Consider the following 22,715-nt stretch of genomic DNA (forward strand, 5'->3'; position numbering starts at 1 on the left):
CGATGCTTGAAGAGAGTGCAGGAAGGATCCAGGGTTTAGATACTCTTGTATATGTCACTTGAGTTGAAATGGGTAGAGGTGACCTAAACGTTCCTTATAGGGTACACAAAAGCACCTATATTTCTTCTGTCCTCACAAGGTAAGTAAAATGTAAGTCATGCAAAAACCTTTTTGGGATCATTCTGGGTCCAAATCTTTTCGTTTCACCTGGACTGGGAAAACATAATGCTATTGGGCTCAAAGGCTGCTGATTAAAAACAGCATTCCAGTAATGAAGTCATCTATGCCTGATTTTACTGCTGGGTTCAAGATAGCATCCCCTTTCCTGTAGCTAATGACAGAATGAAATGTAAGATTATGACATGATTGCCAATCAATAATTCTCTCAGGTGATTTTAATTATCATACCTTGATGATGATACTGCTCAGCAAGTCTATCTATTCTCTGCTCAAAACAGGCCAGTTGTGGATTGAAGCCTGACTGTATCTTTTCATTGACAGCGGTCTCACATTCTGTTTCAAATCACTCAAACCATTCCTTTTATTTGCCTGCCCTTCTTTCATCCATTGCTGGTTTCAGTTCAAAATGACAAAATTAAGTTCTGAGCTGCAGAGAGATCTGGGTGCTTGAGTGAATTACAAAAGGTTAGTATTCAAGAGAAACAAGTAATTAGGAAAGCTAATAGAATATCATTGTTAATTGTGAGGCGATTTGAATATTAAAGTAGGCCTGGCTTTCAATTATGCAGACATTGTTGAGGCCACGTCTTGAGTACTATACACAGTAATGGTCTCTTTATTGACAGAAGGATGTCCATGTGTTGGAAACAGTTCAGAGAAGGTTTGCAAGATTAATGCCTGGAATGAGAGATACATAAGGAAATGTTGGACAGGCCAGGCTTATATCCACATGAGTTTTGAAGTGTAAAGGCAACTTGATTGAAACATATAAGATCCTGAGAGGACTTGCTAGGGTTAATATGAAAATAATGTTTCTGCTTCTTGCAGAATATAGAACTAGACCCCACTGCTTTAAAATAAAGGGGTCTTGTATTTAAAACAGAGATAAGTAGCAATACTTTCTCATAGAAAGTGACAATGGAACTCTTTTCCTTAAAAGGTGGTGGAAGAAGAGACTTTTGTGTGTTTTAAGGTCAAGAGATAGATAGATTCTTGATAAGCAAGAGGATGGTAGGTAACCAGGGATAGATGGGATATTTGGAGAGTAATCAGATCAGCTGTGATCTTATTGAATGGTGAAGCAGGTTTGAGGGACTTAGTCCTGCTCCTAATTCATATGTTCACATGTATATATGTTTTGATATTGCTCAAACATATTTACAATATGTACATTTAGCTCAATAATTTTATTATGTGTATATTATGTACGTAGTGTAAGAAATAGGAACAGTTCAAGCTGCACAACACATTAAAACCTGCTTCCCCATTCAATAGATTCTTGCCGAATTTCTATGTCAACTTTGATTTTCTGTGCTATCCTCATATTCTTTGATTCCGTGAATACACAAAAATCTATCATTCTCAGTCTGGACTATATTCAATGAATATCCATAGCTGTTTGGGAGAGAAATTCAGAAAAAAATCATAACTTTCAGTATGAAGAACTTTCTCACTCAATCCAAAATGACCTTTTACCCTGAGACTACGAAACCCAATTCTGGACTGCCCAGCAGGCAGCACCATCTCTCGGCATCTAACTTTCAAGCCCTCGATTAGGTCACATCACACTCTTCGCCACTTCTGAGAATATAGGCTGAACCCATTTCCACATTGTATGCTTTTCTCCAATGTTTAAATCTGTCCTTCACTTCACCAGTTCCCCTCTTTGTCTCTAACACAATAACACTCAAGAACTGTTGGTCCTTCAATTTTAGTGTATTAAAAGTGATATATATGTTGCTGAGAGGAATGCCTTTCTAGCGTTTGTACCATGTAAAAGCCAGGGAAAGTATTTTTTTAGGTATGTGGAGGCTGGCTCTTTTCCCCTGATTACTGGGTGATAAGGAAGATAGCATCAATCCTGTTATTCACCTTGCATGTAGTGTGGACTGCAGTGATGTGAGGCATATGCTACAATTCTAATGCTATTGCTAGGAGAAAATGAGGACTGCAGATGCTGGAGATCAGAGCTGAAAATGTGTTGCTGGAAAAGTGCAGCAGGTCAGGCAGCATCCAAGGAGCAGGAGAATCAACGTTTCGGGCATGACCTCTTCTTCCTGAAGAAGGGTTCATGTCCGAAACATCGATTCTCCTGCTCCTTGGATGCTGCCTGACTTGCTGCGCTTTTCCAGCAACACATTTTCAGCTCTAATGCTATTGCTACACTTCTTTATTCAAAAATCAATTAAAAGGAACAATCTGCAATTAAGCCTTTAGGGTTGCATATTTCTTTCCTTAAAGTTTTTTTTTCAATTAATTCAGTAGATGTTACCAATTGCCCATCAAACAGTTCAGAGTCAAGAACATTGCTGTGGGCTTGGATTCTTACCCCAGACTGGGTAAGAATGACAAGTTCCCTCCCCAAAGGACATTAAAGAACCAGATGGATTTTTATACCAATCAAAAACAACCATTAGACCAGATTATTGTTGAGTTCAAATTTCAATATGATATTGGTGGAATTTGAACCCACATCTTCAGAATGTAGCCTGGGCTACCAGATTAAACATCTATTGACAGATCTATTGCATTCCTGCCTCTCTAAATTGTTTGTGTTTAAATAACAGCAGCAGCCCTTTAACTGCTGCTGCTCTACACTATCCTCCACCATCAACCTGACCTCTCTTTGAAAATGTACAGCTGTGTGCTACATTTATAGTCAGAGATAGTTTATCACTGGATGAAGGATTCCTTAAATATGTCTGAAGCCAGCTTCCAAAAGTAATGCCAAACAAAGCTAACAGATCATAATCAAATGGCAACAAGTCTGGAAAGCTGGCATTCAAATTTCTTTTAGTTAGAATTAGATCAGATTGAAGTTACATTTTAGACCCTTGCAATTATTCCAAAATAGTCATTGTTCCTTTTGGTTCCACTTACCCTTTTGGTCTATATTCCTGTTCAATATTTACATACTACTCAAGTGGGCCCAGATTTGTTTGAACCAAACATTTCTGTTTTGTTTAAATGCTAATCCCTCAAGCATGATGATGGCTTTCACTTCTTGGTTCTGCTATTCTTTAAAAAGTGAATAGAGAGATTTCCATGCTCGAGCACCTTTTACATCTCAGTTTATCAATTCACATTTAATTTTTATCATGGACACTATTGTCTCACTTCTTCAAAATTCCTGTTCATCATCAGAAACATTTGCTGTGCTCAAGATCAAACTTTGGAAGATGAATATATGTAATTTTGTGAATTAAAGTCTACTTTGTTTTGCAAGAAATCAACATGATTGCGTGAGAGATCCCAAATACTTTACAGAATTCATTAATTTCCATTACCAAAGATTATTAAGGTGAGGCCATTATATGATTTTACACTATGGAAAGTTTTGATTGAACTCATAAGTGAATATTCAATTACAATTGAGACATTTGAACTTTTTAGTGTGATTTTCCATTTACATCTATATTGGACATGTGGAAGGCAAAATGTCAACCTTGCCCAGCCAATGGTGGCATCAAGGTGTACAAACAGTTTTCTGGCCTTCAACGTTAATAAACATAAATTGAATTCTCCACTCCAGATCTAATACCTTCTCTCTCCTCTGCATTGGTTCTAGCATTGACCATAATGACTGCATCTTAGCTTTTCCTTTACAATATTCTTTGTTGCAACCAAAGGGGAGTTGGCTCCCCTCTTTTTAACCACCCTCTCAGTCAGTTCCAACAAATATTTTAGTTTCCTGTTTAGTATGCAGTTATCACACTTCAATTAATATAATTAACTAGATCAAATGAAGGAGACAAATGCAAAGAATTCTTGAGAAATAGGAAGAGAAATGTTATTACCCCCATCTTGAAAAACCTAATTAAGATGCAACATCCAACAAACAAACAGCTAATGAGCATATAAAGTGGTAGGGATGTGTTCTATCAGGCATAGTCAAGGAGCTAAAGGCAATTGTGCTTTGAAGTTCTTAGAATTGTGTTAAATTCTGGAATTGTGAGAATGAGCTGAGTCCTGAATATTTTTGTTATTAAATTATTTCTTCAGCAGTAGCAAAGCTTTCAGGTAGCCTTGAGTTCTAGGTGAATGGTTGCTGTTTCAAGTTGCTTTTTTCACCAGGCACCCTCTTTGAGGTTAAGTGAGATAGTGTTTTCTATTCTTGTCCAGAAATCCATCTTACCTTGTTTTTGTCTTGCTGCTCAGAAGTGATTGTTGAGATTTGGTTCAGTGTGTACACTGAAGAAATGTTTTATACTCTCCAGTCTGGCTGTTATTCAATTGTCCTTGTCTCTATCCACACAGGTAGCAAGCACATCAATTCTTTTTGTTTTATTATTTTCATGGGAAGTGTGTGTTGCTGGCATTTATTGCCCATCCCTAGGTTTCATTGACAATGTGCTGTTGTGGTCCATTTGGTGTAGGTAACCCATTAGGCTGTTAGGGAGGGAATTCCAGAGTTTTGATGAAGCAACATGAATGTCAGTGTGTCAGGATTGTATATGGCTTTTCTGTCTCAGTTAGATTTCTTTCACTCCATGTACTATTGATCACCTGACTTTATTCCTGATGAAGGGCTTTTGCCCGAATCGTCGATTTCGCTGCACTTTGGATGCTGCCTGAACTGCTGTGCTCTTCCAGCACCACTGATCCAGAATCTGGTTTCCAGCATCTGCAGTCATTGTTTTTACCTTTTGACTCTATTCTGAACCAATACTATGAGATATGACCAAATTCTGGTGCGATCTCTTCTGAAACTGCTCCCTTAAAGTCTCAGAACATCTCCAACTAACCTTCAAATTCTATGAGAGAGAGTAGAAACAGAGATAACTGCAGATAGATAAATCTCTGAGTCCTAAGGTCTTCAAATAAATGGCTAATGAGGTAGTAAATGCATTGGTGTTAATTTTCCAACAATGAGTAAATTCTGGAATGTTTCCATTAGAATGGAAACAGCAAATATAACTCCTCTGGGGATGGAAGTATAAATCAGGAAATTTTCGGTCATTTAGCTTAATGTCTATCATAGGGTAAATGTTAGAATTGCGTATTAAGGAGGTTACAACTGGGCACTTGGAAAAACTCAAGGTAATTTAGGAAGAGTCAGCATGATGTTGTGAAGGGGAAATCCTGTTCAACTGATTTATTAAAAATCTTTGATGAAATAACATGTGCTGTGAATAAAGACAGCCTGTTTATATACAAATCTGGATTTCTAGATGACATTTAACAAGATTCCAGAAAAAAGTTTATTGTACATAATAAAAACTCCTGATGTGGGTGTAACGTAATAACAGGAACAGAAGGTTGGTTGGCTGACTGAAAACAGAAAGTATGCATAAATAAGCCTTTTTCAGATCAGCAGGATTGATGGGTGAATTCCCCAGGGGTCTGTGCTCAACCCTGAACTATTTTTACAACTTATATAAATGACTTAATAAAGGTGCAGAGGGATCACATAGTGTATCACTAAATAAGGCACAAAACTTTGGTATATAGATACAGTACATGAAGGTAAGTGAGATGCCTGCCTTTTTTAATGAGAGGGATTCTCATTAAGTGAGGAGATTAAGCTTCAGTTATACAAGACATTGATGAGAGCATGGCTCAAAGATTGTGCAGTTATGGACTCCTTCTTTAAGGAAGGATGTAAATGTATTGGAGGTGGTTCAGAAGAGATTTACTAGATTGATACATGGAGTGGATGGATTGGCTTATGGGTGGTATGGTGGTTCAGTGGTTAGCACTACTGCGTCAAAGTGCTAGGGACGCTTGTTCAATTCCACCCTGGGGTGACTCTCTGTGTGGAGTTTGCACAATCTTCCTGTGTCTATGTGGGTTTCCTCTCACATTCCAAAGATGTGCAGGTTAGGTGGATCAGCTGTGTTAAATGTGGGTTTACAAGGATTGGGTGGGAAGATGTTTGGAGAGTCAGTGTGGACTTGATGGGCTGAATGTTCTGCTTCTATTCTATAGGCATTCTATGAAAGATTGAGTAAACAGAGTTTGTTTTCACTGGAGAGTCAGCAGTTTGAAGTGTATAAGATCCTGAATGGTCTTGACAAGGTGAACATAGACAGGATATTTCCTCCTATAAGTCTAGAACTATTGGGGCACCCTTTTAAAATTAAGGGTTACCTGTAGAACAGAGAAGAGAGAAAACCTTTCTGTTAGAGATTTATATAACTTTGGAACTCTCTGCCTCAAAGGCAGTAGAAGTGGGGTCATTGAATGTTTTGAAGGTGGAAACACCTAGATGCTTATTAGGACAACAGAACTGGAGGTTAGCGAGGGTGTGTGGGAATGTGGAGTTCAGGAGAGAAACAGATCAATCATAACTTTATCGGATGGAGGAACAGGCTGGAGGGACCAAATAGCCAACCACTGCTTTTGATTCATATATTAGTAATTGTTGCAGATACATTTGCTCAACCTCACTCTACACAACATCCCACATACCGCAGAGCAGAGTCAGATGCACATGACATGTGCTTTCAAACCTTAGCCTAAATTATTTATTCTATTTAGATATAATTTTTAGTCGTAATTTTTGAAAGCATATTTGGTACATGACTTTCACATAACAACAGTGAACAGATTTTTTAAACATTTACTGCATCAAGATTCCACAACAAGTGTTGAAGGTAAAATCCTTTGGCTGTCTACACCAAGTCCCTAAGTTTAACATGTTCTTTACACTGCACTCTTTTCACCACACTCACTGTGAAACACAACAAGTAGACAATCAAACCAGCTCACTCAAAATCTCCTCCCCAATCCACGGCAGCTGACCTTCTCTCCTCACCCTTGGCTTTTGCAACCATACTTAGCTGACTACCCTCCCCTCTCAGCCTGGAGGCCACCTCTCCTGTTCCAACTGACTTAGCTATATCCTGGGTGCCCACCACTTTGTCCTGTGGGAATGGTGTAGTTCCAGATATGGCCATTGCTCCCTATGACACTGCTGAGACCTAAGAGCTGTTGACCATCAGGTTGGCCAGTAACTCTCTTAATTAAAACAAAAGGTCCATCTCCAAAAGATTAATGCTTACAGGGGTTAATGGCCGTGGAGTACCTATTAGGTTTGATTTGAGTTTGGGGGCTGCGTTCTCTGATGACTTTTCAGTGGTGGCCACCATCTGGAACCTCCTGTTCATGTGGAACACTGAGACAGGATTGCAACTGCTGTTCCTATTAAACAGACAAGTGTTTTCCATGTGTGATGCATTTCAAAGGGGAAGATGTATTAATCTTGGAATGCAATTGAAGTCTGTTAATTGAGAAACTGTTTGGAAAATTAATGATTTCATTTAGCATTTCTATTAAACACAGCTTCTCCCTACTGAACTTGAAATAATGGTCATTTTATAACTCAAGAATTAATTTTCTGAGAAAAGAGTTTTCAGCAATAGGAAGGTTGAGGACAAGTTTAAATAGTGTCAAAAACAGACCGTGTGATATACTGAATTAGTTCTTGAGGTTTAACAGTAAGTTAGGGTGTCATGCACTTAACAGAACAAACTTCAAAATTACTAAACCCAGATTGAAAAGGTAAGAATGTTAGAAAAGAAGAAATTTTAGCAGGCTAAAATGGTGAGTTTCATAAAGAAATGCAGGTCTGCTATAACCCAACACCAAAAGTGAGCACCATAGTTTGATAATATAATGTTGTAAGGTATGTATATCACCATCGTTGCTACACCAATATTGACAGAAGAAGCACAGATAGATTGCCAGCCTTTAGCACAAAGTGAAGAGGATTTAATTTAATCCTATCCACTCCCGATGAACATATTCAAACAAAATTATATGCCTGAAGTCTACAAATGTCAACTACAGGCTACAAAAATGGGAATCTCATTGTGAAATTCCCATGATTATTATAGTACAGCTGATCCCAGGAAACATTGGGGGTGGGGGTGGTACCACTGAGCCAAATGGAGCCACAAAGTTTTGATGAATTTGTGCTGGGCTTCCACCAGCATAGAAAATTGAACTTCTGCCTCAAATTCACTGACTGCAAAGCATTCCATGCTCCAACAAGTCACCTTATAAAACCTCAGTCCAATGACACTTTTAGGTTTATATCTTGCAGTTACAGATTCATAAAGCAGTGGAAACCATCTTTCACTGTTTACTCTCTCAAGGTGCTTCCTAATTTTGACAGCTGCTACTTGAACTATTATTTTATTTTCCAGCCTTGATCTGCAAGCCTTTCTTCACAACTGTGAACCCTCATTTGTAAGATGAATCTTCAGCAAAGCTCTTACATGACTAACATCTTTCCTGTAATGAGTTATCCAGAATTAACAACTGTATAAATGTGGTGTAGTGTATGCACAAATTGAATAAAATTTCCTTGTTTTTATATTCAGTGTGACTATCAAAGAACTCTGGGTCCTATGAGGAGTCACAACCTTTTTGATGGTCTCTTCATCTTGTATTCTTACATTTAAATGTCTAGGGATAATTTTGAGGTTGTGCAATAGTGTGCAATATGTAATAGTGAATTAGGAGCTCATAATTCACCTCCTCTTGTTTATCCTTTCATTGGATTCCATAGATTCAGAATAGGATGTATAGCCACGTCTGTGTTACGTGGGTCACAATTGTAGGATTAAGAAGCGATTTGTTCTTGATGCTGAATCAGATATCTTCAGTTTACCAATAACATTTAAATCTGAATTTTGCAGACATGATTGCTCGAAGAACAAAATGTGGCAAATCTACAGGTGAGGGAAAAGTTGGAAGTGGAAGGGAAACTTTGCGACTAAGATCAAAAGGCACTGCAACAGTGGAAGAAGTTGTAAGTAACACTATCGATTTAATACAACAGCTGGGGCCTTTCTCCACAGAACATTTACATTTATAAAGTGCTTTTAACAGGCTAAATGGCTCAAGGCAGTTTACAGGAGAGAGAATCAAATAACATAAATAATCATCAATAATACTCGGCAAATTAACACTAAACCACATAAGGCAATGATATGACCAGCAGCCTTGGCTGAAGTATTCGGTTTTAACGAGTGTCTGAGTGAAAGGGAGAGAAAGGTTTAGGGAGAAATACCAGACTTAGAATCAAGGCAGCTCAAAGAAAGAAAAACTAGTAAAACTTTTAAATGACATATACTGGTTGACCCATCTTTAACACTTCAAAATGAAAGTCAACTATGACCACTGCATTCATTTGTGAGTATTACCAACTTTGTTTTTACTGGATTTTTCCTCTGGGGAAAGGTATTGCACAAAAGGTTAGAATGGATGGAATACTGATAAAGTAGGCTTGAAGGAGGTTAAGTAGGCAGTATATGTCCATAGAAGGAGTTGAAAACAAGGATGAGGATTTTAAACTGAAAGCATTACCTGTCTACAAGCCATTGTAGATCAATGGAGATATGGCAAACAAAACTTGAAACAAGTTAGGAAAATTCAATAGTGCTTTGGATGAGCTGAAGTTTAAAGAGGTTGCAAGGTGGGATACAGGCCAGTTGAGGATTGGAAAATTCAAGTTGAGTGGTACTAAAGCACAGATAAAGGTTTGGGCAGTGGGTGAACTAAGGCAGGGATGCAGTTGGCAATGTTGTAGAGGCGAAAGTAGGTAATGCAGAGGATCTGGAGTCAAAAATCACTACAGGTATATTTAGGATACTTATATTGTGAACAGTAAAAAATGAGGTCTGCAGATGCTGGAGATCACAGCTGCAAATGTGTTGCTGGTCAAAGCACAGCAGGTTAGGCAGCATCTCAGGAATAGAGAATTCGACGTTTCGAGCATAAGCCCTTCATCAGGAATAAGGGAACAGTTGGGTTCAACCTCACACCATGGCTGAGGCAAGGAGAGAGTCAGAGCTAAGGAATGGAGTTCATGGTAGAATCAGTAGGCCTTCGCAATATATTGTTGGAAGAAATGTCCCCATGTCATTTAATATCAGATGTCAGGCAAACAGTACATCAAATTAAGAACAGAAGAGGAAATGAGAGAGGTTCTGGTACAGCAGAATTGGGAGTCTTCAGTGTAAATATGAAATCTGAGATTATAGTTCAGGAAGATGTCATCAAGACCTGTGTGTAGAAGAGAGATGTAAGGCATCTGTGGATTGATCATTGAAGAACTCCCAAAGTGCAGGGGTGAGAAGAAAAACCATTTGCAGTTACTTCTTTAGTTAGGGCTGGAAAGGTACTTTGCAATTTTTGAGAAGATTGGTTGCTCAGGTTGAGGTTCATTGTAAACAAACTTTCCAGCTCAGCAACCTGGATAGGTAAAATGGAATTAGGTGAAGGATTCCCAAAATAAATGGACAAATAAGCACTGTTTTTAGAGATAGACCGCATCGAAGTTTAGGTCTATTTTCTTTTTATATTTTGAAATGAATAAACTGGGAAGAATAAACTCATGAAATTTTAGAACAATCTTCATGCAATTTCTTTTCAACAATGTAAAGCGAATGTTTTAATCCAGCCCTGACTGTAAAGATGTAGAAGGTGAGGGCTTTTCACGAGTATGAATCAGCAAAGATCAACTTTGCTAGACCTCCAAAAATAGGTTTCCACTTGGCTTAAGGAAACAAGTTGTTGGCCTGGATTGAACCTGTTGGCAGCAAGTTGCCAAAAAAGGGACGGAAAATAATCTGTCATCATCCCTTAAAGGGTTGCAGATCGGAATGATTGATGTGGTATTTATGGTGCAACAGTTACTTGCAAGGATTTTTTATTTGAGCCTGTACAGCCCTAAGGATCAAATGCATTGGATCAGAAATGAATGGTTTTGTGGATCCGATGAAATGGCACAGCTTGCAAGCACCGAATCTATTATTTTCATATTTATCTGCTCACTATTTTAATGGTGATACTTACAGCTTCAAAGAAACAGCAATTTCAGACAATGTAGGGTGTGTTAAAGGTGAGGATTGGTTCAGCAAACACCCGTGGAATCTTAAAAGCCACTCAAACCCATCAATAGCCTTTAGTAAACTGAAAGGTGTAGGGAATTAAGAAGTAGCAGCAAAGATGCAGCCCTAGGCATAAGCATGCATCTGTAGGTAAATAATCAAAGAATCCTGACAGTGTGGAAGCAGGCCATTTGGTCCATTGAGTCCACACCAACTCTCCAAAGAACATCCCATTCAGACCCACCCCTCTTATCCTTGTATTTTCCATGACTATGTACACATATCTGGACACTACGAGCAATCCATCTAACTGCACACCATTGGATTGTGGGAGTAAATCAGAGGAAACTCACACAGACATGGGAAAATGTGCAAACTTCACACAGTTGCCCAAGGTTAGAACTGAACCCAGCTCCCTGTGAGATAGCAGCACCAACCACTGAGCCATTGTGCCACATAAGCAAAGGTATTAAGGGATATGGAACAAAAGCAGGTATATGGAGTTAGGTCACAGATCAGCATGGTCTCATTGATTGGTGGAATCGGCTTGAAGGGCTGAATGGGTTACTCCTATTCCAATGTTCCGTTGTAAAAGGCCTTTGGTGGCAAAATGTGCATGCACGTTTTCAGAGATCAGAGCTCCCATTCTGAGGACCATTTTTAAATTATGGATTATAATCCAAAAGATGAGTAGAAAATGTTTTAACACCTTCAAATGTCACCATTGGATGTTGTATTTTAATCCATCTCCATATTTAATGAAGTGATTTGACCAGCAAAGGGTAAATTAACTTTTACATTGACAGTGATTGGTAGCATTTTTATACATTTCAATACTATTTTCCATTGAAGAAAGTCCCATAGAATAGTCGAAAATATTTTTTAAAAATCTCCTTAGTTTCCACTTTCATGTTTTATGCTGTGATTTAATTCAGTCACAGTGATAAAATGTAAGCAATTACTTTTGAAATCTTGAAAATTATCACCACAACTGTTCCTCTCCATTGACTATCAAACACTCTACTTTTAAATGGAAATGAGACACTTTATGCTTTGTTGTTTTTAGGCAATTTAGCAGGAAGCTTCTGTTCTGACATTATGTAGCCATTGTAAGTCCTTGATTTAGGTTTCAAAATCAGTAAATGCCTTCAGCTCAGCATGTGGTCTATTAGCTCAGCAATGACTGACACCTTACAGAAGCTGGAATAATAGAATATGTCTTTAATTAGATTGCTTGTTTAGAAACAAAATTGAAATGGTCATTTATCACATTAGAATAGCTTTGTTTCTTTCTATTATCAATGTTGGAATCTGGTCACTGCCTTCTAACCTGCTTGCCTCAGTACCCAAAGTCCTTGCATGCTCCATTATGAATTCAAACTTTGTACAAAAAGATGACGATCTCAGGAAAAGCCACATACTCTGGGATAAGTTTTGGAGCAACTTGAAATTTTCTGAACTGTTGTGGTTTCTGTTCACATTTTTGATTTTGAAAAGGATCAAAATTTCCATTTCTTTAGCCAACAGAGTTTGAAGAACGAGCAACTAAGAAGGTGGATGATTTGTTGGAAAACTATATGGGTATCAGAGATACAGAATTAGGTGAGTCTTCTACTAAATACTTTTCTGGCTACTTAAGATTGACTATTTGTATTATGGACTCTCACTTAGAAAAGACTTATTTAAAGTCAGAAGAAAGTAATATTTGCAAACATTGACCTGGATTGCAATATTTCCTCTCTACTCCCATTCCCAGGTTGCTGATAGGATACAGATTTCTTTGCTGGTAAATAACCCGAAAGCAATCAAAATTGTTATTCAAATCCAATCATAGCAAAAATGTAACTAAAATTGGATATTGTTCTCAACGTAACAAAATTGAGTCTATTTGCCAAGCACAACCATTTGACCAGCCAAATATGTAATACAGTCAAATATGTAATACAGTAAACTTGTTTTAACCAACACCTTATCAAGTCTGACTGTTGATAAACTGACAAAAATGATATACCTTAAATACTGCGAACTACCATGATGTCTGAGCATATATGCTGTAAGTGTAGCAGTGAAGTGTATACCTCACATTGCGTTTCTATTATTTAGTGTGTGTTTTCACATTGATTTTAGGAGGTGTGTTGATGTTTTTACATAGACTTTTCTGAGGGCTGTTGATGTCTCAAAGCTTCACTTGGTCAGAGTTTGCTGTGGTTATGCATACCTCTTGATTATCCAGACTATTTGATCAACTGACACACTCCTAGTTCCATAGGAGCTGGTTCGTAAGAAGTTTGCTGTAGTGATTTTCACTATTCAAGTTCTATAAATACTGTTGCAATTCCCATAAAGAACAAAAATCTTTAAAAGGGAATTAGAACTTCCATGGAAAAACTCAAAGCATCACATTAGATCTCAAATTTTAGGATTTTGTAATGGACTAAAACCAAGCTTGACTAAACACTGCTTGCTCGGCAACTAATATTCTAAGATCATCCCATTTAATATTTAAAATTGTTTAAGATCTCCTTTCATAGTTTACATTACTCTTAAGTAGGTGCTCTATTCTCCTTGAACCAACTCAAAATGATTCTTGGTTCCTTTTCTCATTCGCATCTGTATAATATCTAACCTCTCAATTGATTTTGTGATGTGTGTTACCCTAGAGAACACTGCTGCTAGTCAAATATAGGCAAAGCTTCCAACTTCATGTAAATGCTCTTTACTGTGATCTCTTGCACACTCATTTCCTTTATCTCTTCGAAATAAACATGACCTCCTATTCACATTGTGCACAGAGAACAATAGAGACCTGTAGATTCCAAATTCTCTCCTCTCCCTTTCTCTCAGTTGCTTGACTATATCTATGATTATGTAAATTTACAACATGATCCTACATTGGATGGATTCCTATGGATACTGCTCCTCTCAAAATCCATCTCCAGAGCAAAGTTAATTACATGGGCCTTGTATCCGAGTGAAAATGCTAACTAGTTTTTGGGTAGACTCTAAACTTTATTTTCTCCTAGAATTAAAAAGACAGTTTACAGTATAAACATGTGTAAGATCCGTGGGATTTGGAGACTAACAATCTATTTAGCATCAGGATAGTTGCTTGGATTATTGTTTACATGTGTGAATATTTTGCATTTTCTTCCCAGTGAAAGAAACTGAGCTCCCTTTAATCTTTAACAAGCATTTGATGGGTGGCATGATGGCTCTATGGTTAACACAGCACCGGGCACTCAAATCCTTCCTTGGGTGACTGTCTGCGTGGAGTTTGCACGTTCTCCCTGTGTCTGTGTGGGTTTCCTCCCACAATCCAAAGATGTGCTGGTTAAGTGAATTGGCAATTCTAAATTACCCAAAGTGTTAGGTGCATTAGTCAGAGGGAAATGGGTCTGGGTGGGTTACTCTTCAGAAGTGTGGTGTAGACTTGTTGGGTTGAATGGCCTGTTTCCACACTGTAGATAATATAATTTGTGGCCACAAGAACTCAGAATGTCATGTGATCCTCTTCATTCCTTGGCTTTTCCCAAAGTTTAAGGGACAATTCCATAACAGAAAATAAATCTTGAACTGCATGTTTATAACAATGTCAACCATACGCCAGAGAATCAGCAAGATTGTCCTTTGTTCATTCTCTGTGTGTGGTAGAAGTCATAGATGCACCATACTTCTCATTATCTTTAAAGAGGCCAATGAGCTTTCCAGACCATTCTAATTTTTTTTCCTTTTTCCGGCACTTAATTAGAAACAAATACTTTCTTTTCACAAAATGATTGAAGTAATAGGATAATGCTCTTCCTTTGTAATGCTGACATTCAACAGAGCATGTGTATTAGCTCTTAATGAGATGACTGTCCTTTTGCTACTAAAATTGGGGTCAAATGTCCAATTAAGACAGATGGGAATTAGAACTCCTCATCCTGACAGCTTTTGATAATAGTTCTACTGAGTGTATCTTTGAGAAAATCAGCTTAACAGCCTGATTCCAATTGTAATTCTTGAGCATATTATCAAATGGTGGAAGAAAGTTAGATTTTTGAAGCCTAATATTAAACAGGAACAAATTAATTCCTTAAGCTCAGCTTTTTCAAATTCTGTAGCTTTCCTCGGCCAAGCCAACAATCTGATGATTAGGTACACTTTTCTATGAGTATAGTTATAAAAAGTAAATGTTGTACAGATTTTTTAAAATCATAGAGTCATAGAGATGTACAGCATGGAAACAGACCCTTCGGTTTAACCTGTCCATGCCGACCAGATATCCTAACCCAATCTAATCCCACTTGCCAGCACCCAGCCCATATCCCTCCAAACCCTTCCTATTCATAAAACCATCCAAATGCCTCTGAAATGTTGCAATTGTACCAGCCTCCACCACATCCTCTGGCAGCTCATTCAATACACGTACCACCCTCTGCATGAGAAAGTTGCCCCTTAGGTCTCTTTTATGTCTTTCCCCTCTCACCCTAAACCTATGCCCTCTAGTTCTGGACTCCCCAAGCCCAGGGAAAAGACTTTGTCTATTTATCCTATCCATGCCCCTCATAATTTTGGAAACTTCTATAAGGTCACTCCTCAGCCTCCGATGCTCCAGGGAAAACAGCCCCAGCCTGGTCAGCCTCTCCCTATATCTTAGATCCTCCAACCCTGGCAATATCCTTGTAAATCGTTTCTGAACCCTTTCAAGTTTCACAACATCTTTTCAATAGGAAGGAGACCAGAATTGCACGCAATATTCCAACAGTGGCCTAACCAATGTTCTGTACAGCCGCAACATGACCTCCCAACTCCTGTGCTCAATACTTTGACCAATAAAGGAAAGCATACCAAACGCCTTCTTCACGATCCTATCTACCTGCGACTCCACTTTCAAGGAACTATGAACCTGCATTCCAAGGTCTCTTTGTTCAGCAACACTCCCTAGGACTTTACCATTAAGTGTATAAGTCCTGCTAAGATTTACTTTCCCAAAATGCAGCACCTCGCATTTATCTGAATTAAACTCCATCTGCCACTTTTCAGCCCATTGGCCCATCTGGTCCAGATCCTGTTGTAATCTGAGATAACTCTCTTCGCTGTCCACTACACCTCCAATTTTGGTGTCATCTGCAAACTTACTAACTCTACCTCTTATGCTTGCATCCAAATTATTTATGCTGAAAATGTGTTGCTGGTTAAAGCACAGCAGGTCAGGCAGCATCCAAGGAACAGGAAATTTGACGTTTCGGGCCAGAGCCCTTCATCAGGGCTGATTCCTGATGAAGGGCTCTGGCCCGAAACGTCGAATTTCCTGTTCCTTGGATGCTGCCTGACCTGCTGTGCTTTAACCAGCAACACATTTTCAGCTCTGATCTCCAGCATCTGCAGACCTCACATCTTACTCCAAATTATTTATGTAAATGACAAAAAGTAGAGGACCCAGCACCGATCCTTGTGGCACTCCACTGGTCACGGGCCTCCAGTCTGAAAAACAACCCTCCATCACCACCCTCTGTCTTTTACCTTTGAGCCAGTTCTGTATCCAAATGGCTAGTTCTCCCTGTATTCCATGAGATCTGACCTTGCTAATCAGTCTCCCATGGGGAACGTTGTCAAACACCTTAGTGAAGTCCATATAGATCACATCTACTGCTCTGCTCTCATCAATGTTCTTTGTTACTTCTTCAAAAAACTCAATCAAGTTTGTGAGACATGTTTTCCCAAGCACAAAGCCATGTTGACTATCTTGAATCAGTCCTTGCCTTTCCAAATACATGTACATCCTGTCCCTCAGGATTCCCTCCAACAACTTGCCCACCACCGAGGTCAGGCTCACTGGTCTATAGATCCCTGGCTTGTCTTTACCGCCCTTCTTAAACAGTGGCACCACGTTTGCCAACCTCCAGTCATCTTGCACCTCACCTGTGACTATCGATGATACAAATATATCAGCAAGAGGTCCAGCAATCCCTTCTCTAGCTTTCCACAGAGTTCTCGCGTACACCTGATCAGGTCCTGGGGATTTATCCACCTTTAACCATTTTAAGACATCCAGCATTCCTCCTCTGTAGTCTGGACATTTTGCAAGATGTCACCATCTATCACCCTACAGTCTATATCTTCCATATCTTTTACCATAGTAAATACTGGTGCAAAATATTCATTTAGTATCTCCCCCATTTTCTGTGGCTCCACACAAACGCCGCCTTGCTGATTTTTGAGGGGCCCTATTCTCTCCCTAGTTACCCTTTTGTCCTTAATACATTTGTAAAAACCTTTTGGATTCTCCTAACAGCCCTCTGGAACAGGTGGAACTTGAACTTCTAGCCTCAAGATACAGACAATATTACTGCACCACAAGAAGGCTCGTAACTGTTGTGCAAGTTATTTGGACAACTGAAAAGAAAGAATTGCATGTTGGTCTGCAACTCTAACTATTTTCTAAGTAACCTGTGCAGTGATGTTATTACTTATCTCTGGAGTAGGTGGACTTTGAATCTAGCCCTCATGGCTCACAGGTAGGGACATAACGACTGCACCACACGAGTCTCCATAAATGCTGTGCATTTACTTCTCTTAATTTTATTCACCCATCATTCATCATTGGCATTTAAAAGAAAGCAGAGGCCACCTATTTCATTTTTGTGCTTGTTGTTAGCTAAAACCATTGATCTTCTTAAGTCAATGGGCCTAAGTCCATACTGAAGTCAATAATTCAACCTCCAGCCAGAATGTATTCTCCTCATTGACAAAATTATAATGACAACACTAGTTGCAGTATCATTAAAGGCCCTATGTGAGCATTATAGATCAAATAAAATTGAACAGTTTAGAACATGACTTGAGCCAAAAAGATGATAGTTGGAAGGAACACAATTGAAGAAACCAAAGTGATGATTGAAGTGGATGGAATCACACTGAAACAAATAGAAAAGTGTGCTTAGTTGAGACAGAAGATGGCAAAAGTGATGCAGATGTTAAAAGGAGGATAAAATAGCCAGAAGTAATTTTGTGAAGGTGATAGATACGTTTACACAAGCGATCTCAAACTTGTAATGAGGAAATAACTCATTCAGGTGCTACAGTCTATCCCCTTTCTTGTCTGCCTCAGAAACTTGGACAATAAAGACCTATGGAAGAAAATAAAGGACTTTGAAATGTGGATGCTAGAGGTATACTAAATATTACATATAAGGTAGATCTCATGAAAAATGAAGAGATACTTGAAATTGCAAGAGCAGTAGGAACTCAATAAGTAAAAACTATAAAAGAAAGTCAATATTTTGACCATTTGATCAGAGCTGAAAAACTACAAAGGTCTCTTCTAGAGGACAAATTGGAGAGAGCAGAATGACGGGTCAAAATAGTAGAAGTTGGATGATGGATGTCACAGAGCATTGCAAATGAGCTGCAGTAATGGATGAGGATGTCACAAGACAGATGAATGTTTTGTACTATGTCAATAGATCCTCTGGCAGGAGTAACCACAGGCAGCAGCAGCTCCACAGTGGTGGTGAAATGGTAACACATATCCCAATGCATTAACTCAGGGTTTGAGAGTTCGTGGCACAAGCAAAGTTTTTTAAATTGGAGGCTTTAATTTTCAGTGGGGAAAAGCAACTAGCCCGAGTCAGAAAGGTAGCAAATTCTTTGTATATATTCAAGACAGTTTTCTGAAGCAGTAAGTTCCAGAGCCAACTGTTTGACAGACTTTACCAGGTTCAAAATAGAACTGATGCTGCTTCATTATTTGTTTCTAACAAAAATGGAAATTTATCTGGCAATGATCATAATGTGATCAGTTTCAATGAATCAGTTTGCTTTGAAAAAGAGAAACTTAATGTGGTTACCAAGATTCTAGTGTTTGTTAAGGCCCAGTTTAATGGAATGAAACAGTTAGCTGGTCAAAACTATACTTCTGTTGGAAGATGTTCAGAATGAACTTAGCTTAATGCATGACCAATGTATGCCTCTAAGGAAAGGTACTACTGTAAAGGTGCCCCAAAAATTAACTTGTAAGCAGCATTCCCTGCAACCCCTACATGAATGTGTAGTGACACAGCAACCCAAAAGGTACTGCTCTGACAGCTCACTTACTGTCTGCTTTTAGATACAATGCACCTGTACAAAAATACCATTTGCTGGAAAAGAGATGTAGTCACCCCACTTGGATATCAGATGGGAAGCTTTTGTCAAAGGGACCCTATTCAGATTGTGAGTTCTATCTGTTCTTAATGCTGTTCCATCTCCCAGACACACCATCAAGATCAACACTTGCCTTTCCCAACTCTGTTTGGCCACATAAATGCATCATCACCAACATTGCCAATGGCCCAACTTCACATAGCATAGACACACACACATTTAGTTCAACAGGATACTGTCCAGTATAAAGGATGGTAAAGGAAAGATAAAACATGTCCATTAGGTGTCTTTGTGTAAGGTTTTAAGTTGAGCCAACAGCTGTTTAAGATTAGAGCATCAGCAGTCGTGAATATCCCAGTTACCCTTCTGGTTCTCACTGGAAAGAAGCATCTAGATATTCTGTATTGTTTCTGAGCACGCTTTCATTTTGAGAGGCAGACAGAGAGTGTCCTCAGCTTCTGTTCAGTGCTACATTCCCCTCATCTCTCTCTGCCAGAAGCAGCTCTTGAAGTTTAAGCTTGCTTGTGTATTTTTTTCTCTGCTGAAGACTTCCTAATTATAAGCCAGGTTCCACCTCCTACATGGGAATATTCTCAAAAAGTTGAGGTCAAAATAGGAGAAAAAAGATTTTTCACACCTTCCCAGAAGGCTTGTTGGCTGGGTTAATTATCCTTATGGAAAAGATTAATTTCAGAAACAAAAGCAGAAAGTGATAGAAAATCTCGGCAGGCCTGGAAGCATCTGTAGAAAGAAAGCAGAGTTAATGTTTCGGTTCCAGTGACCCGTTCTTCAGAAGTCAATTTCAGATTAATTTCAGTTTAGACTGTCTCTTTCCTAATCCACATTCATTTCTAGAAACTCGACTAGCCTGGGTGGTCGATTTTTTAAGTCTATGTTTTGGTCTCCTTAACATCCATTTCAGTCCATCAAAGTTCTAGGTGTTAACTTGGATGATGACATGCAAAAATCAATAATCTGTATTTTATTTCATTGTGACATGTCCAATTGTGGTCAAAAAATAATTACCATAAGACCATAGGACATAAGAACAGGAATTAGGCCAATTGGCCCATTAAGTCTTCTCGACCATTCAGTCATGGCTGATAGGTTTCTCTACCCCATTCTCCTGCTTTCGCCCCATAACCCTTGATCCCCTTGATAATCAAGAACCTATCTTAAGTATACTCAATGACCTGGCCTTCACAGCCTTTTGTGACAATGTATTCCATAAATTCACCACTCTGGCTGACAAAACGTCTCCGTATCTCCATTCCAAATGGTCTTTCCTTTACTCTAAGGCTGTGCCAATGGAAACATCTTCCCAACATCCACACTGTCCAGGCTGTTCAGTACTGCGTATGTTTCAGTATGTGTAGGTGCCCACTTCCTCCGTCTAAACTCTATCGAATTTAGACCTAGAGAATTCAAACCTTCCTCATATGTTAAGCCTTTCATTCCTGGGATTATTCTTATGAAACTGCTCTGGAGCCACTCCAGGTCCAGTACATCCTTCCTGAAATATGGGGCCCAGAATTGCACATAATACTCTAAATAAATAAGTTGCAAATATCAGAAAGATAACAGGACAACAAATGACAGAAATTGGTTGTATCAATCAAAGAGGAGAAAGTGAGGTCTGCAGATGCTGGAGATCAGAGCTGAAAATGTGTTGCTGGAAAAGCGCAGCAGGTCAGGCAGCATCCAAGGAACAGGAAATTCGACATTTGCTCGAAATGTCGAATTTCCTGTTCCTTGGATGCTGCCTGACCTACTGCGCTTTTCCAGCAACACATTTTCAGCTCTGTATCAATCAAAGAGCCAACATGGGTGTGATGGGCTGATTAGCTTCCTTCTGTGTTGTTTCATTCTGTGATTCTATGTTATTACAATAATAAATTACATAAAGCCCAAGGGTGCATAGTGACATATTCTGTCTTGTTCATTACTGGCTGACGTACAGAGAAAAGCTCAGATAGTTTTCCCACAGCTGATAATGTTCTGCCAACAGCTGTCCACACTTTACCATATTAGGAATCATAAATCTCTGAATTCCATTAGTTCCTGTAAGTAGCAGAAACATTTAACATGGGAATGAGCTGTTAGCTAGCCACTTTTAATTCTTTTACTTCTATGGTAACTGAGAAATGATTTGGAGGACGACTGATACATGTAGCAAATGCAGGTATCCACAAAGATGCTCAGAAATCACACTGTTCCCCTGTATTCTTAAAGAAAAATGAGTGGTGAATGTGGTTTGAATCATAGTTAACCACAAACAAGAATCAACTGAGAGAAATTTGATAGAATAATTTGAACCATAGTGCAATTTTCATTCAAATTCATTTCTCTTTTTTGCATTGTTCTGGGAAGCCTGCATTCAAGACATTTTTACTATTTATGTCGAGTCTGAACACTGCATACCAAAGGTTATCTCCCTAAATCTGGTTAAGTGAGCATTCATAACCAATAGGCAGAGTAACTTTGAATGACATGGTCTCATAATTGAACAAGAATGATTTATAAAATAAAGGAGCTAAACAATATTTATCTACACGCTGTCCTTTTATGCTGGTTTGCCAATAATCATATTTCCATGGTGGCCTTGTACTAAAGATTTCTATATTTAAGGTGGTCTATAAACAGTTCCTTGATTGTATAGTGGAATGATTCCCTGGCAGTGATATGCTGATCATTATGATATATTTGTGATCTATTTATTTGTTTCTCCGACAGTGAAATAGTGTTCTGACTCAGATTCATTTTTTGCTGCATTGTCAGCTGGTAGCAATTTTCTTAGTCCATAAGTCCCCAAGTCTCAGACACCACTCTGAGTCACACTGTATAAAAAAAAACTTAATGACTCTAAATCATTAAATGAGATGGCTCAGACAGGGAAAGGTAAAGAGTTGTATTGACATCAAAAAGACTCCATACTCTGCTAAGATTGGATTTTATATTAAGTGGACAACTAACAGAAAAACATTAAAGAAATAAGAAAGCTTTGTATTGTAAGTGGTCTCCAATCTTTTTCAGCCCAAGGTTACTTTTTCAATTTAAGTGCAACTTAGATCTACTCCAAGAAAATATATAGGTGCAATATAAATCTAAAACTATGTGTACATAATAATTCAATTTGTCCTGTAGTCATTTTCATGATTGCACATTATTAGCCAGTTCCTTGAAGTCTGAGTTGTAGTTTGAACCTGTTAGTTGCATACAGTCTATCAAATGGGTGTCTGTGAGGTGGGCGCAAAACTTAAACTTGATTATTGTCATTTGAGAGAATATCATTTCACAGAGTCTTATGGATCTAATGTAAGGTTTCATTTTACAAGCATAGTATGGTCGAGGCAGGGATTTTTCCCAGTTTACCTGTCCCCTAAAATTGCTCTGCTTGATCTGACTTTCAGCTCAATATCACTTTGCACTGCTTTATAAACCAAACATCTGATGGAAGTTGGTGGCCACCTCATCAATGTTTACTTGAAGGAATGGATTTGAGATAAATGTAATAATTTGTTCAGCCTGGAACCTGTCTTTGGACTTTAGGAATGAGACTCAAGATCA

At 38.6% G+C, this 22,715-nt stretch overlaps 1 protein-coding gene across 3 annotated transcripts in view; it reads left to right on the top strand.

The window, feature by feature from the left end:
- LOC132828874 (PDZ domain-containing protein GIPC3-like) overlaps window positions 1-22,715 on the top strand; it is a 205,547-nt gene that overhangs the window by 181,151 nt on the left and 1,681 nt on the right. For all 3 annotated transcript variants that reach the window (XM_060846051.1, XM_060846053.1, XM_060846052.1), the window contains 2 exons: window positions 8,826-8,938; window positions 12,542-12,623. In XM_060846051.1, the coding sequence (XP_060702034.1) occupies window positions 8,826-8,938; window positions 12,542-12,623 (195 nt within the window). The remainder of the gene's footprint in view (window positions 1-8,825; window positions 8,939-12,541; window positions 12,624-22,715) is intronic.

This window comes from Hemiscyllium ocellatum, chromosome 28, assembly GCF_020745735.1.
Source record: "Hemiscyllium ocellatum isolate sHemOce1 chromosome 28, sHemOce1.pat.X.cur, whole genome shotgun sequence".
In the NCBI taxonomy this organism is placed as follows: Eukaryota; Metazoa; Chordata; class Chondrichthyes; order Orectolobiformes; family Hemiscylliidae; genus Hemiscyllium; species Hemiscyllium ocellatum.